This window comes from Equus asinus, chromosome 5 (assembly GCF_041296235.1).
Source record: "Equus asinus isolate D_3611 breed Donkey chromosome 5, EquAss-T2T_v2, whole genome shotgun sequence".
Classification (NCBI taxonomy): domain Eukaryota; kingdom Metazoa; phylum Chordata; class Mammalia; order Perissodactyla; family Equidae; genus Equus; species Equus asinus.
Genome location: NC_091794.1, coordinates 27168106 through 27185541, shown reverse-complemented (window position 1 = coordinate 27185541; position 17436 = coordinate 27168106). Strand labels below are relative to the sequence as shown.

General features: G+C 36.5%; 1 protein-coding gene across 6 annotated transcripts in view; it reads right to left on the bottom strand.

Moving 5' to 3' along the window:
- The window catches only part of PAK2 (p21 (RAC1) activated kinase 2), an 80960-nt gene that overhangs the window by 36708 nt on the left and 26816 nt on the right, over nt 1-17436 (bottom strand). For all 6 annotated transcript variants that reach the window (XM_070509143.1, XM_070509146.1, XM_014868114.3 and 3 more), the window contains one exon: nt 8570-8777. In XM_070509143.1, coding sequence (XP_070365244.1) covers nt 8570-8756 — 187 coding nt within the window. In that variant the 5' untranslated portion in view covers nt 8757-8777. The remainder of the gene's footprint in view (nt 1-8569; nt 8778-17436) is intronic.

Genomic DNA, 17436 nt, shown 5'->3' with positions numbered 1-17436 from the left:
TAGGACATGTCTTCCTCCGTTCTGCTTAGTCAACTGCACTTCAATCTTCCAAATATGTACTGAAATCTCTTGTATACTACTACTGTCTCCTCTCCCATTCTCTTTGTCCTTGTGATATACATATAAAAAAAATTCTTTTTTTTTTTTTTTTACTGTCATTTTAGTTAGGGTTGGGGAGGGAGAGTAAATAGAGACATGTGGTCAACCTGCCATGGTTAACCAGAAGATTCTCCCAATATAAAATAGCTAAAAGTTTTGTTCGTTGATAGGTCTGCACATAAAAAGTTGGAACATTACTGTACATTATTCTTTGTTTACAAAGATGCTATTGACCTAGCATTAGTAGGAAATATACTGTTTTTTTGACTAGTGATGATATATTTGTGCTCAAACATCCATCTCCTCTCTAGGTCTCCTAGGCACATATAATATTTGTTTACAAGAGATCTGACTATAGTAGAGGGCAGGGCATTTTGGTTGTGGAAAGGAGCAGAGAGAAATGCAACTGTTAAGCCTAGTATAAAATTTCCTTTCTTTGCTGCAATGCACAATTACATCTATCATAGACAACCTCTCATTTTCCATTAGATTCTGAGTAATCTGAGGTCATTCTCTCTCCTCTTCCAATCCCTTGATTCTAACTCAGTATCCTGCATATAGGAGGAAATATTTATTAACCAACTATAAACTAATAATTTACTTTTTACATGGCTCTGACAGAAAAACATACAATTTCATGTACTATAAAAGTACTTGTTCCGGATTCTTTCTAAAAAAAATCTGCTTAGCATCCCACTTCTGATATGCATATGGTAAGAAAGATGCTCTTCTCTTATATGACCCTGATTACAGATGACTGGTCCAAGGCAGGCATCTAATTCAAGCTAGGTCAGCCACAGCTCCCCACACACTCCCAGCCAATTAGATTGGTTCAGGGTTGAACACCTAAACTAAGCCAGACTTGGCACCCTGAGAATCAGTCTCTCACCAGTGAATGAAGTTTTGAGAAATAAAGCCCAGGAACTGTTGAGGGCTATATTACCTAACACATAGAGAAAAACCAGTCTGAAATAAGAAAGAAATACAGAAAGGGGAAAGCCAAGACATACAGCAAGAGAATTCCTGGTTCCTATCATGTCTAAGGCTCAGCCATATTTTTAAACTTGGGAATGTTAAGAGTTTAGAGACATATTAAAGAAAGTTTCATGTATGTTAGGACTATAGAATAAAAAGTTAAAGAAGTGAAAACAATTAAGCAGAAGTTGAGACACATTTCCATACATTAGTCTACTTAAAAGAAAATGACACAATATCCTAAAAATCTGTTTAATTCCATTTGTTTTTATATAACACATATACATACACACAGATACCCCCTGTATTTTAGTAGTCCTTGTAGGAGGGAAAAGGGATATTAAAATTTTATCTAAAACAAAAAGATACTGAAGCACGTCTCCAATCAAACAACGAACATGCTGGAACAATGTTGCTACATAAACAGAATCACTGCTTTATAACCCTGGAAGCCAAGAACTCTGAGGACCAACAACAACAAAAAGCCCCACAATCATCTATCTACAGGATGTTCATCTGGCAACTGGATCACAATGGGAAGTAATGGACCAGGGAAAGAAATTTCTTTTAATAAAACGCACAACTTGTCAGTGCACTAGGGGGAAAAGATTCTTAGCAACCTTTTCCAACCTCATCTGACAACAAAATAATCCGGTAGGTAGCAACCTTTGGCCAAGAGGTTGGGCCCCTGAGTCATGCGTTGCACAAAAGGTCCTTAAAAGAGTCCTAAGTATGCCACTGTCACATTCTTTCAGGCCACTACTCTTTTGGCTAGATTTGAACTAGAGTCTAAGGCTAAAAAACCTCATCTCTTTAAAAAGAAGACTCTTCTATTTCTAGTCTAACAGAATCAGTGATTATCCCTTTGTTCCTTTGACCCACAACAGCTTCGAATTGGTGAAACTAAACTTGTCCCAACACACAGAAGCATATTCTCTAGGAAATAGGCAGAGGAATATAGGCTACTATTATTAATCTTAGAATTAGATTTTTAGACCAGAAGGGCTATTTACAGTTCTAAGTCTATCATCCTCGTAACCAACCAGAAGTGACGGTGCGTACAGGTTGACTAATTAGAAGTGAAAGTTTTTTCAGTTAATAAATACTACCCCACTCAACACTGGCTAACTGAACAGAGTTTTAAAAAATAAGCCAAGACTCATTGGCATTTTCATTATCAAAACTACTAGACTTGTTAAGCCATTTCTCACCCGGACTACTGCAAAATCGTGCTAACTAGTTTCCAACTTCAGTCTTAGACCTCCAACAAAAGCTACTTTCTATACATCCACCAGTCTCTATTTAAGACAGAAATGTGACCAGGTCTTTCCCCTGTTTGAAATTCTGTAATGGTTCCCCAGGAAACAGGATAAAATCTGAGCTCTGTAGCATGGCATACAAGGCCCTTTATGACCTGCTCCCTGCTCACCTCTTCAGCCTCTTTTGCTGTCTGTAGTTTCCTACATACATCATGCTATTATTCTCTCTCCCTCTCTGCTTTCAAATCACAGTGGACTGCTCTCAGCTCCATGAATGTGCCTGTGAGCCCTTGTGTGGCTGGGCCACTGAAACTCTTCTCTAGGCATGGAACGTACTCGTTAACTATCAAAATCCTCCTAACCATTTTCACTTACTCATCCTTTAGTCTTCAGCTCCAATGTCACTTCTTTAGGAAGCCTTCTCAGATAGGACAGACGTCTTACACTATCCCTATTATCACCTTTCATAGTTTATATTTATTTGCTGAGGTTTTTGATTAGTGCCGTGGGGGCAGGGACACCATCTGCTTTGCTTATCACTGTATCTCTGATGACTTACAGAGAACATATGATACATCTTAGCAGCGAAGTGTAAAAGATTTGTTCAGTCCAGTTGTCATAAAAGGTATAATTCCTAATTTTCTTAATTTTTCCAGTGACACTGATTAAAACCAATAATGAATAACTGAAGATACTCCATAGTCTTTCTTTTTTTTTTTTTTTAAGATTTTATTTTTTCCTTTTTCTCCCCAAAGCCCCCCAGTACATAGTTGTATATTCTTCGTTGTGGGTCCTTCTAGTTGTGGCATGTGGGATGCTGCCTCAGCGTGGTTTGATGAGCAGTGCCATGTCCGCGCCCAGGATTCGAACCAACGAAACACTGGGCCGCCTGCAGCGGAGCACGCAAACTTAACCACTCGCCCACGGGGCCAGCCCCTTTAGTCTTTCTTTTTTTTAATGAAAATAATTAGCTGCCTGTCAGTAAGGACAGCAATGAGGGATGTAAATTTGAGTAGAATACAATGAATATCTTGACATCAGGCCTTACATTAGAGATGGCAAAAATCTTGGGGTCATTATGATTTTTTTTAAAGAAAAAGAAAATTTTTTCCCTTCTAGACTTCTGTTTCAAGATGATAGACTAAGCACATATTGTAACCCTCCCCTTCTACACCAAATCTATTTATCATGGAATAAAATCTATGAGGAATGCCCAAAGACGAAAAGTAATTAGGATAAAACTAAAGACAAACAGCAGCTCAGGATATGGGCAGGAGAATGCCACTGCAGAAACGCTGGGAGCCGTTAAACGGGTAGATTTCTGTGTTTCAAATAAGCACGAATGTGCATACACAGACAGGGTTCTCCCTCATTCCTAACCCTCAAAGCTTCAGGCCACAGTTGTGTCAGATTCCAGGAAGGAGTTGTATCAGATTCCAAGAAGGAACAGAAAGTGTGGGAGGTTGGGTTGGAAAAGGAGGGAAGAGCCCCAGGGATAGGAGGAATGAAGGAGCACCCTACCCTCCAAACATTGCATCTCTCTAACTGAAAACCATACCATGCTCCTAAATCTTCCCTCAATAGGCTATACAAACACACTCTGCAGGTGCTCTACTCTCAACTACAAAGCTGAATGCAATGCTCCCCAACTTGCCCTACAAATTCAATGCAATTCTAATCAAAACACCTACAGGTTTTTTTTTAGCACATGATAAGCAAATTCTAAAATTTACAGAGAAGAGCAAAGGGCCAAAAGATCCTGAAGAAGAACCGGGTAGCAGATTTGCTCTATCAGGTACTAAGAATTATAAGCTATAGCAATTAAGGCAGTACAGTATTAGCTCAGTGCAGACAAATAAGCCAATGCAATAACAGAGAGAACACAGAAACAGACCCTGGCATTCATGGAAACCTGACAAGTCATGGCCAGTACAGCAGGTCAGTGGGGAAACAAAAGTTTCAACGAATGGTCTGGGACACTGGTTTAAGAGAAAGTGAAAATGGTCTCTCTCTACAGATGCACAAAAACCAAATTCAGATAGCTTAAAGGCTTAAATTATAAAAGGCAAACGGTAGAACTTAGAGAGAAACATAAGAAAGCATCTTTGACCTCTAGTTTGGCAAAGATTTCTTAAAACACAAAAAGCTCAAACCATAAAGGAAGGAATTCATCAATTCAACTACATCACAATTAGTTATCTTCTAGTCATCAAAAGATATCACTGAAATGGTGAAAAGGCATATCACAACCTGGAAAACTATATTTAACAACATATAACTGACAAAGGATTAGTATATAGACTATAAGAAATGCTTATTAATAAATAAGGAAAAACCAAACAACTCAAGAGAAAAATGGAGTAAAGAACAGCTACGTCACAGAAAACACAAATGAATGGCAAATTAACATATGAAAAGACACTCAATTTCCCGTGTCATCAGGGAAATGCAAATTAAAACCACAATGAGATACCATTCCACACCTGCCAAGTTGGCAAAAATTAAGGTCCTGTAATACAAGAATTGGCAAAGATGGTCACAATGGGAACACTCACGTTTTGTGGGTGAGATTGAATAAAAAACTTTAGAAAGCAATCTGAGAAACCTAATCAAGACAAACATGGGAATACCCTGCAACCCAGCGATTTTACTCCTAAGTATATACCTCAGGGTAATCTTTAAATCTTCGGCAAGGACATACATCAATATATTTTACCTCCTGACCCAACACACACATAACTGAAACAAAAGTTTCATGAGACAACTCCTTCACCATGTGCAATATACTCTTATTATTTCTATTCTATTTCATTTAGTGTCATCTGCTATACAGATCTCATAACCCACTAATACAGTGGTTCTTAACATTAGATGCATATTAGAATCAACTGAGGCGTTTAAAGAATTAAAAACAAAAACAATGCCGAGGTAAGCTCCTGAAGACTCTGGTTCAATTGGTCAGGGATGGAGCTTGGACACAAATTTATCTTTTTAAGCTCCCCAAGAGATTCTAATAAGCAATTAGAATAGAAAAGAACTAAACTAATGGGTCACCTGATAATGGAAAAGCAATGCCCTAGAGAAGTACTTGCACATGTCCACCAAGAGATATGTTCAACATCACCCACAGCAGTACTGTTCATGAAAACAACCAATCTGGCTACTGATAGGAGACTGGTTAAACAAACAGCCATACATTTATACAGTGTACTAGTATCAGCAGTGACAACGAACAAACCACAGCCGTGCATACCAACATCGGCAGTGCAAACAAACTACAGCGATACATATCAGCATGAATCTCAAAAACATAAAGTTGAGGGAAGAACAGAAGTCCTGAAAACAGTGCAGAGAGTATGTTCTAACATGCTTCCAAATAGGCATATGTTTTTTGTGGATATTATGTCATAAAATTAGTACAAGGGTGTTTTTATTAAAATGTATACATTGTGTACACTATACTCTTGTGGGTATGATGTCACCACAAAACTAAAAACTTAAAGCAAAATTCTGTTTATATAAAGTTCTAAAACAGGCTAAACTGATCAAAGGTAAAAAATCACACAGTAGTTGCCTGAAGGCAGGGGAGGAGTAGACTGTTTGGAACAGGATGTAGACGAGTTTTCTGGGGAGATGGAAATGGCGTATAATGTAATAGGGTGATAATGATTACGGCTTACACAGGTGTACCCATTTGTCAAAACGGTACAGTTAATTTTGTGCATTTTAATATATGTAAATTTTACCTAAAAAATAAGTCAAGTGGAGGCAGAATCATAATTGTTGAAGCTGGTGAAGCTAAACGATTATTCTGGGTATGTTTGACATTTTCTATGAAAGAATTTTTTTAAGAGAAAGAAAAAAGGAATTGGATAAGAAAGGCAAAATTTGCTTTTAAAAGAGCTTGCAAAGTTTTAAGATTAGCCCTAAAAAGGTATTAGATCTTGAATGTAAAAAATACAAAAAAAACAAATGACTTCAGAAATCACACAAAAAAATTAAATGGATAGTAATTACAGATCTCAAGAGCTGATAAACCTAAATGCAATCAGAGCCATTCCTAGGACACCAGTACCCTCTCTCTCCCTTTGTTAGGGGGAGACCCTGAGTTAGTTATAGCTGATAAGTAATTCTGGAAGAAAGGAAGAGAAAGGGTAAAATAAAAGAAGGTAAAACTGGAAGATTCTCAGAATGATCAGAGAGATGGGTCTGCTCTTTCGCATTTATGTAAATGATATTCAATGTGCTCACAAACCCTACCATTACCCAAAGTACTGGACTGTCCACACATTCTCTTTCATTTCTTTTCATTTTGTGTTCTTCTTTTCCCCTTTCTTAGGCTGTCCCCAAGGACATTTTATCCTATCTAGAGCATTCCCCTGACCCACTTTGCATTCTGCTCTCCACAGGCAAGTAATTTCAATTCACTCAGTAATTTCTGCTGGTACTAACTTCATAAATTTTTTTCTAACCCCAATAATTATAAATACTGTGTTTACACCGCTATTTCAGGTTTTCCTACTTTAAATATACTGACTTACTACCATGGAAGATGAGTCAGTGCACTCCAACACACACACTTCTCCACCCCATCCCATGCATACTTTTTGGTTCCTTTCCTAATTTCCCCCTTTATCTTTTACCCATTCCAGTCTAAGTATATTTTTCATTCTCAAACATGCCAAATACACACCCTATCACTTCTGTTAAATGAACTTAAAAAACATACTTCAATGGAGCTTTTCAGTTACAACTTCACATGAAATCTTAAAAATAAAAGCAAAATTAGAAACGAGAGATATATAATAAAATGAACAGGTTTTTAACTGTTCAATGATTATGTTCTGTCTGCAAATCTAAATTCTCCAAGATTTGATTCTTTGTTAATATTAACTATATTGCCTCATTCAAATTTTCACTGATTATACATTTTTAACTCTCAAATTAAATATGTATTTATTATTATATAAAAGCACCATTCTTCTTCCACTTCAGTTTACCTCTCCATGTGTACTTAGATACATAAGTGGAGATATATCTTTATCTCCACTTATATCTATCACTACTATCAGAGCCATTTTGCCATGCTTAATATAATTAAATAAACTAATCCCTAACCCTTATTCTAAAACCCATTATGTCATAATCCCTTATCCAATTCTAAAATCCAAAAAGTGGGGCCAGCCCAGTGGTGTAGCAGTGAAGTTCATGTGCTCTGCTTCAGCGGGCCAGGGTTTGCAGGCTCAGATCCCTGGTGTGGACCTAGCACCATTGTCCAGCCACCCTGAGGCAGCATCCCACACACAAAACAGAGGAAGATTGGCACAGATGTTAGCTCAGTGACAATCTTCCTTAAGCAAGAATTTAAAAAATTAAGAATAGGTAAATAAATGAAATCCAAAAAGCTCTGAAAACTGAAAGGTTTGAGACCAAAACAAATTTAGTGACTTCAACTTATATAAGACTACTTATAGTCTTTATCCCACTTTGTGTTTCTGACCAATTACTAGACTGGAGGCGATTTTGCCCTACATGGGACATCTGGCAATGTCTAGAGACATTTTCAGTTGCCACAACTGGGTGGCAGGTGCTACTGACATCTAGTGGGTAAAAGCTAGGAATGGTGGTAAACATCCTATAATGCACAGGACAGATTCCTGCAACAATGCACTATTTGGCCCCAAAATGTCAATCTTACTGAAGTTGAGAAACCCTGGACTAGACTTATGTTTGCAGAAGAGGATTAAAGTGTTGATTACTGAGTCTTGCCTCAGATGCTCATAGGATACACGATAAAAAGAAAGTATTACTACTACTCAAAAATCAGAAAAACTCTTAATCCCAAAACACAGTTGGCTCCAGGGAGTTCAGAGAGAGACTGTACTCTATATCAACATTCTTATAAAAGTAGGTCTTTCTCAAATATCAGAAATCTCATTAACGTTGGGAAGGCAAAAACTATGGCCCAAGTCTTAGAAATTGAAGGAGATGAGTACAGAAATTCATTGGATGTAACCAGTAGGATGAACAACAACTTTAGTTTTACTTTTTCTGTCACAGTTAAAATAAACCAGCCTTTCTAATGGTGCCTCTATACCACCACCAATTGTTTTCCTGGATCTGTTTATTGTTCTCACCATAAAAGATATCAACTTATTATATTTTAATTAAAAAGCTATCAAAATCAGTAACATAAAATAACAACTGACACTCTTGAAACCACAGCAGCTATTTACCTTTCTCTGTGCCTGAGAAGATAGAGATGATTTTATTCCTGGGCTTTTTCTCCTCTGGAACAGAGGGCAAAGGTTTCAAACTGTGATTAGCTGACAAAGGATCTTTGCTTGCAGTGCTAAAAATGGTGCTGCTCATTCGCACGGGAGGCGCCGGAGGCTTGTCTTCCAGTTCTCCGTTATCAGACATGATTCAGAATTACAATATGGCCTGAAACAGATACGCAAACACGCACAGTTAATAACAAGGTAAAAAATAGTATGGACAAGCACAAAATAGTAATGCTCTCCTCCCCAACTTCGAATTAGAAAATGTTATCCATTTAGAGTGAAATCTGCAAAATTTGTAAAACTCAATGAGTAAGAGAGGAAATTGGTTATGAATATAGATAGCCCCCTCTAACAAAGGTGGTAAACGGTTAGCTGAAGGAATGTTCGAAAAGCCATGTCCAGTTAAGAAGTCTATAGTAGTTTCTGGAAAGCAAGATGATACAAACATATCAAAAGATATTCACCTAATCAATTGATTCTAAGAGTAAATGTTCCAATGAAAAGACAGACAATATGGAGTCTTAAAAAGAGAATTTCAAAGGGGAAGATTATATCCTGACCAGCCAATCAAACGACATGTCCATTTCTAGAGCAGAGATAGGACACGTGCTACTAAATACATCAACCAACACCCCCTCGAAATCTGATTCCATGCTCACCAATGTTGTGATTATAACTTAGCCTTCATATAAACTTTCCTAAAGGATGAGAAGGTGTCACTGATGCAATATTTGGTCTCTGAAAATTTGACATTCTAATTACACGTTAGTCCCTTGCGAGTTTTGCAGACAGTCACACAGAACTTGATCCATCTGGGAACAGTGACAAAAGTAAATCCAGAGTTTGGCTGAAAAACAGAATATGGCTAAATCCCCATGTTCTGTCACGCTGTGAGGCCCCATCCAGGCAGTCAAGTAATCCCGCTTATCCACATGGCTACTTCAGTGGAAACTTCAATCTTGTTTACATATACTTATACATATACACTATATGTCTTTAAAAAAAAGTGGATTACACACATTTAAAATCAGCAGTAAAGGGGAGGGAATGCCTAACTTACAGGTGAGTCCTGATACAAAAATATATATGTTAGGAAATAACACATTTCCCTGCTAAACAAGGTTTTGATTGGTAATTAGATCTTGACTTGACTGTAAAGTTATTTAACGCATGTAAGTGAACAAACTTTGTATGTATACAATGAAAAGAATGCCAACTGTATTTAGATAAAATTAAAAATAAATTTATTTCATCTTTTATTTAGTGTGAATGCTAGTACCTGAAGAAAAGCAGGTATAACTTGAGAAGAACTGAGAGATGAAGAGATTATTATACTTAATTTCATTCCACATTCTATAGCTTTTGTTTTCCTTGCTAGGATTATGTCCCTAGCACTACTGTATATTTTACCTGCCATAATGACAGTTATCTTTCAGCCTACAAAAGCGGAAGAATAAGAGAAGGTAAAAGGGGAAAATAAACATTTCTGGGGGGTAACTAGTTAGAGGTTAGAGAAGGGCTGGGAAAAGGGAGTAAAGAAAGATCTGTATCTGTGTGTGAAAAAGACCACCTGAAGTGAAATTAAACTACTGGTGGTCAAAGGAAGAAACAGGGATGGGATCTAAGGTGATAAGGTTGACAGCTGTTCATATCATGTGGGCTTTGTTTTGTTTCGGGGTGAGATGTAAGCAGGATGCAACTGGCTGTTCTTAAGTGTGGGCTGTCAGGTGTGCATTACCAGAGGAGACCTATCTATTGCTACAAATTGAAGAAAGATAAGGCTTAGTAACAATAATTTGAGGATTATTTGATGAATTGATAAATCAAGACAGATGTTTATCTCTTACGTGACCATAATATTAAGACAAAACAGATGAACCGTAGAGCAGCTCACTTTCATCTTAATCACCAGCTATAACAGAAATGACACATTCAGATTTTGGTTACACTGTGAATACTACAATATTAATGTATATTAAACTAAAAAATCAGGATAAGGTAATAACATTTCAAAATATATTTGCATGCATTTATATAAGGAAATGCACCAAAATATTGACACTGGTTAACTGTGGCTAATTTTTAACTTGATTATAACTATCACAATGGTGGTGAAAGAAAAAAATGAATATGAAACAGTCAGGGCACAATAATTATTTAGTGTAAACTGACTACAAATTCTATCCTTAAGGATGGCTCATAGATGGACCACGACTAGAAATTGCCAGTGTACCTTCAGCAGCACATTGTCTAGCATCGTGGTTAAGAGCATGGGCTGTGGAATCAGATTGCTTTGACTGGAATCCTGGTTCCCCCCTTTACTTACATGTGTGACCTTGGGCAAATACTTAACTGTGCCTCAGGGCTCCTTGGAGAAACGGCCGGTTCTAGGCCCGGGAGAGGGAAAATACAAAATGAGCCCAGAGCATCTTATAGTGTCAGAGGTAAGAAGTACTTAACAAGGACAAGGGCATATCAAAGGCACACAGGAAAGAGTTTCCAAAAGCCAATCCTGGAACGATTTGAGTAACAAAACTAATCAAGTAGTATTAGATTATAATCCAAAGTATAAAATAAATATACATAATTCATGTTGAAACAAATAAAATGGGGTGGCACAAATCTTCCTTACAAAAGAACTCCAAATAAAATACGTAGATACATCTCCTTCTAGGAGTTAGAGCTTAACGTCCCTCCCCACTTGAGTATAGGCTGGACTTAGTGACTCATTTCTAAAGAACAGAATATGAAAAGGGAAAAATAACTTCATGGTGGAAAAAGCTGGCAAACACTGCATTAACCAAGTGATCGAGGTTAACATTGCCAGCGATATCATGTTGACATCACTCACCTCTGATCTAAAGTGGTGAAAAACACATTTCACTTCTGTGGTATTCTTCCCCCAAACCCATAACCCTAGTCTAATCATGGAACAACACCAGACAAACCCAATGTAGAATGAGGGACATTCTACAAAATTCCTGACTGGTACTCCTCAAAACTGTCAAGGACATAAGAAATGAAGACTGAGAAGTTGTCACAGAGCAGAGGAGTCTAAGGAGACAGGACAATGTGGCATCTTGGAAAAGAAAAAGGGCATTTGTGGAAAAACTGGTGAAACTGAAATAAAATCTAGAATTTAGTAACATATCAACTAGAAAATAGTAACATACCAACGCTGGATTCTTTGCTTTCACATACATTTTACGGCTTACGTAATGTCAACACTTGGGGAAAATGGGCGATAGCTATACAGGAATTCTACTATCTTTGCAACTTCTCTGTAAATCTAAAATTATTACAAAATAAACTCTATTTAAAAAGGTATTAATAAGCTCCTTAAAAAGTTAATTACCTACCAGATGTTCCACTCCCTGTACATCAGAAGAGAACTGAAAACATATGTCCACACAAAAACTTGCATATAAATATCCACAGCAGTGTTATACATAATAGCCAAAACATGGAAAAAACTAAAATATCCATCAATAGATGAACAGATAGACAAAACGTCACATATCCATACAACAGAATATTATTTGGCCACAAAAAGGAGTGAAGTACTAATATGTGCTATAACAATGGATGAACCTTGAAAACATAAGTGAAAAAAGCCAGGGGCTGGCCCAGTGGCGTAGTGGTTAAGTTTGCGTGCTCCGCTTCGCTGGCCCGGGGTTTGCAGGTTGAGATCCTGGGCATGGACCTAGCACTGCTCATCAGGCCATGTTGTGGTGGCATCCCACATAAATAGAGGAAGATTGCACAGGTGTTAGCTCAGGGCCAATCTTCCTCACAAAAAGAAAGCAAGCAAAAGCCAGATACAGGAGCCCACCCAGTGGGGTGATGGTTAAGTTCACAAGCTCTGCTTTGGTGGCCTGGGGTCTGCAGGTTTGGATCTCAGACACAGACCTACACCCCCGTTCATCAAGCCATGCTGTGGTGGCATCCCACATACAAAGCAGAGGAAGACTGGCACAGCTGTTAGCTCAGAGACAATCTTCCTCAAGCAAAGAGAGGAAGATTGGCAATGGATGTTAGCTCAGGGCCAATCTTCCTCACCAAAAAAATAAAAATATAAAAAAATAAATACATATGTGCATACCAGACACAGAAAGATCACATATAGTATGATTCCATTTATATGGAATGTCCAGAATAGGCAAATCCATAGAGCCAGAAAATAGATCAGTGGCTGCTAGAGGGTGAGGGGAATGGGATGTGACTGCTCATGGGTATGGAATTCCTTTGAGGAAAAGAAAATGTTCTGGAATTAGACAATAGCAATGGTTGTGCAACTTTGTGAATATACTAAAACCAGTGAACTGTACACTTTAAGATGGTAAATTTCAGCTATGTGAATTATATCTCAATTTAAAAAAAGGAATTAATAATATTTACCTCAGAGAATAAAGATTAAATGAGCTAATAAAGATTTAATGCTGTGCTACTATCATCAAGATTATTATTTATCAGATTTCTATGCTAGAAGTTGGAGAAAATAAAAGAGGACGTAGTTCTTCTCTAAGAGTTCATAATCTACTGGGAAAGACCAGCATATAGGGACTTGTTTAAGCGAGGTCATGCATGGCTTTTATCAACATCTGTTCCTAGCACATACGTGTTAAAAGCCACTTAGTTTCTTCAAAGTAATAGTTCTCAAAACATTTTGGCCTCAAGACCACTTTATACTCTTAAAAATTATCGAGGATCCCAAATAAGTTTTGTTTATATGGATCATATCTATCTATATTTACTATATAAGAAATTTAAACAAGTTATTTAAAAATTCATTTCATTAAAAAAGCAATAATAAACCCATTACCTGTTAATATAAATATTTTTTTAAAAAGTACTTTCTAAAATAAAATAAATTTAGTGAGAAGAGTGACATTATTTCACATTTCTGCAAATCTTTTAAATGTCTGGCTTAGTAGAAGACAGCTGGATTCTCATATCTGCTTCTGCATTCAATCTATTGCATTATGTTTTGGTTGAAGTATATAAAGAAAATCTGGGTCTTCCACAGATATGTAGCTGGATAAGGGAGTATTTTAATAGCTTTCAGATAAGTGTTATTATTCTTTGATATTACACCACACTTAACCTTCCTAAAAGTTAGTTGTGGAATCTGAAACCACAGCAATACATTTTTTGTACTCTGTTACATTAAACGCATTGATCGAATAAATCTTTTACTCATGCATGAATTTTGTAACATCATGAATTGACTATTTGGTTCACTGAATTATAAAGATATTCCAAACGTTGACACATTTCATTGTACAATAAAAATAAAATCACATTCATTAATATCACCACTGATGTCATTAGAAAAATCTCAGTATTGGGAAATTGTCAAATTCAAGAGTAGACACAAGTTTTCTAAAATTCTAATTTTCACTTGAAACAAATTTTACCAACAGCAACAATTCTGTCACTTCATTCATTTCTGAGAAAAATGTCTGCCAAAAACCTAAGTTTAAAGAAAAACCAGAGTTTGTGTGTCAATTGTTCTTTCTAATTAATACGCTGTTCCCTGAAAAGGGGGCTAGTTTAGCTCAATCACATAAATGGTTTTCTGCAAGGCAACCATTTACACTTCCCAAGTTTCTTATGAGTACTTCCCATTTTGCTATATAAAATACTTTAAAAGTGAACTCAGAAGTAGAGATATAATAAGATTAATAATTTTATGTATGCTATAAAGTCTCATCAAGTACATTCCTAGGTGAAACTGGTTTTTAAAAAAACTACAAGCACACGGCTACTGCCTTGATTTGTGTTAAAGTGCACGCAGTTTCACCACCACTGCTTTTCCACCATCAACGCAAATGTCAATAGTGTAAAATGCAAAGAATGTCTTAGTATTATTATGAAAACAGGTTTTGACCTCATGGACTGCAAGGGTACCACAGACCATACTTTGAGAATTGCTGCTCTAAGTGTACCTCAGCTCTACACTTTACCCTAATATCCTCAATTCTTTCTTTTATTTTGGAGGCAGAAGACCCATATTTATTTCATATTTCTCTACAGAACACATTTTTAAAATAGGAAAAAGTAATCAATGGCTAGATTTCCAAGCTAGAGCACAAAAACCTAATCGAATCTTTAACATGGCTGAAAATCTATACATGTGCAATGGTGTTTACTATATTGTTTTCCATAACAAAAATCAGAAAGATCAGTAGGCTTTCGTGGGTTAGCCAAAGAGACTAACTGCCATTTATATGAAAAACAACACCAAATTCTAAGCAAACAATATTACGTGGCAACTTGCAGAACACAGCCTTTCCTTATACTGTGGTTATACAAAAAAACTTCTTTACTGCTCTATTTTAATATACTGAGCAGTAACTTTTTTATTTTCTGCACAAATTGAGTCCAGTAGAACTAAGGAGGAGCTAATACATTATTTATCTGTTTCAGAACTTTCTTTTTGGTGATTGTACATTATAAAGTTGAATTAGCTATGTCTCAAGGAAATCCCAGTTAACATGATGCACCTTGTAGGTGACACATGCCTAAACAAAACCCAAATTTAATATTAAACATGAGTCACAGATGTCCGTAATGAAATTACTCAAGATGACAAAAATGATAGCAACAATTCTAAGTAATATGCCTCATAAGTGATTAGATCTTTGTAAACATAAGCATGACCCTTGATACAAGTCTGATGACTACCGCCAATTTCTCTAACTACCCTCTCTGCCTTCAGCTGCTGTTTAGAGGAAGAGGACAAAAGCAGCTCTAACCAGCTTCCTAGAGAGTTTCTACGCATACAGTTTTTGTTTGGAGAACGAAGTTAGAATTGGTTAAACACATAAAGATGACTAAAAATAACACATGCTATCACTGGCTATACTTTCCTCAGCAGCTACTGATAACCAAAAGGCTGAGGACTAAACGCTGGCATTTAGGGCCACTTATGAATCAGTCTGATCTCATCTGGATGTACCACATAAATCCTAGGCTTCATGTTCCCCAAATAGACCAAAGACTTTCCTAGCTTAAACCATCTTTGTGTATATATTTCTCTATTCTGAAATTTTCTTCACTTTTCTCTATCCAACCAAGTTTCAATGCTCAGTAAAAATTTCTTCCTATGTAAGGCCATTCCTGACTACCCCTGCTCAAAATGACCCTTTACATCCTCTGAATGCAAGTTACATAGGAAAATAAAGTCAGAGAGTATTAAAAAGTTAGATTAGAATTCATCTGGTCCATCTTCCTTATTTTATAGGTGAAGGAACTGACTCAACAAAAAGTAAGCGGTTTGCAGAAAGTCACACAAATCTAATTACTAAGAGAACTAAGACCAGAATTCAAGTTTACTAACAACTCTTAACCTCATGATCTTTTTTAAAAATTATGTTAATATACTGGACCTTTCTTTGGCAATGAATCACAACTGTGCATCATTAATTATTATTTTAGGTGTCTTTCCTGCCCAAGACGTCAAAGGCAGGGATTACACTACAGCTATTTTTATTATACCATTTTACTATCTCCTTTAACGTTTAACACAAATTCTTGCATGTATTAGACAATAATGTTTACTGATTTATGGTACTACACTTTGTCCCCAGATGAAATATTATTCTTCCTGAATTTATTACTTCTCTTATCAAACAGCATCTCACTAGACAACATATACTACTCTGTATTAACAAAAATATCTTTGGAAAGATTTATATTTTTCCGCTAACAGCTGATTCATGGCTTTAGTCTTCGATCCCTTTCCATAAACCATTGCATTTTTTCCCCTGCTTCTAGTGATGGTGTCAAATGCCTAAAAAGTGCCAAAAGAGGATGTGATAAGTTTCTTTACATCTTATATTTTAGCCAGAAACAATAAAGAATGTAAAAACAACTCATGATAAAATACTGATTTACCAATATTTTTCTCCACCATTTTCAAAAATGTTTTGTAAAAAAAGAAAATAAGTAATGCCTCTTTCCAAATCTGTTCACTTTTTGCTATTTTTCAGTGAAAAACAAGTAGGCAAAACAAAAAGCATGCCCAAAACACACTGTACTCTTCTAACAGGCCCATTGTTTAATTGTGACACGACTCAAAGACAAACAATTCCTCAATTGTCTACTGAAGGAGACTAGGGGAGGCTAAATATACAACAGAAATGAAAAAAGGAGTGGTATCTGGAACCAGTCAGTCTAACTAGTAGAAATCACTGAATTTATTATAATCTACTCAGATCAACTATGGTACTTCAGGTACAAACCATATACTATTGAAAAGCATGATGATTTAAACAGCACAATTTTGCTCTCTATTTTTACTCAAATTTCATGTAAGTAACAAATGAACCTTAATTTTTCAGTACCTTATGAATGTACAATACAACATTATTTGGTAAGACTTCTAACAACCTCTCAATCAGCTACAAGAGCCCCAGTGCCACTGGGCTTTCTTCCTCCTTTCCCTCCAAAAAAGCCTCAAATGCCTTTGAGAGCAAAAGTCTCAATGAAAATATCCCAAATACCTTAAGTGGACAACACACAACATGAAAAGAAAGTTCACAAATTAGAAGGAAAGGAGTGTCTTCATTTGGCGACAACAGCCGTAACATCAGGCCCATCAGTGGCAAAGCCAGAAATGAAAGAGGAAGAGATGTAGAAAACACAATAGAGGCACTGGTAAAGACTAAAGACAGAAAATGAAAAGAAACTTTGCTTTAAACTCAAGTAAATAAAGGACTGAACAACATTTCAAATCTTTAAAAATGCATGGAAAAGCTAGTTAAGATGAAAGGGATGTTTCCACAGAGCCCAAAGCAAAGTGAAACCAGGAACAA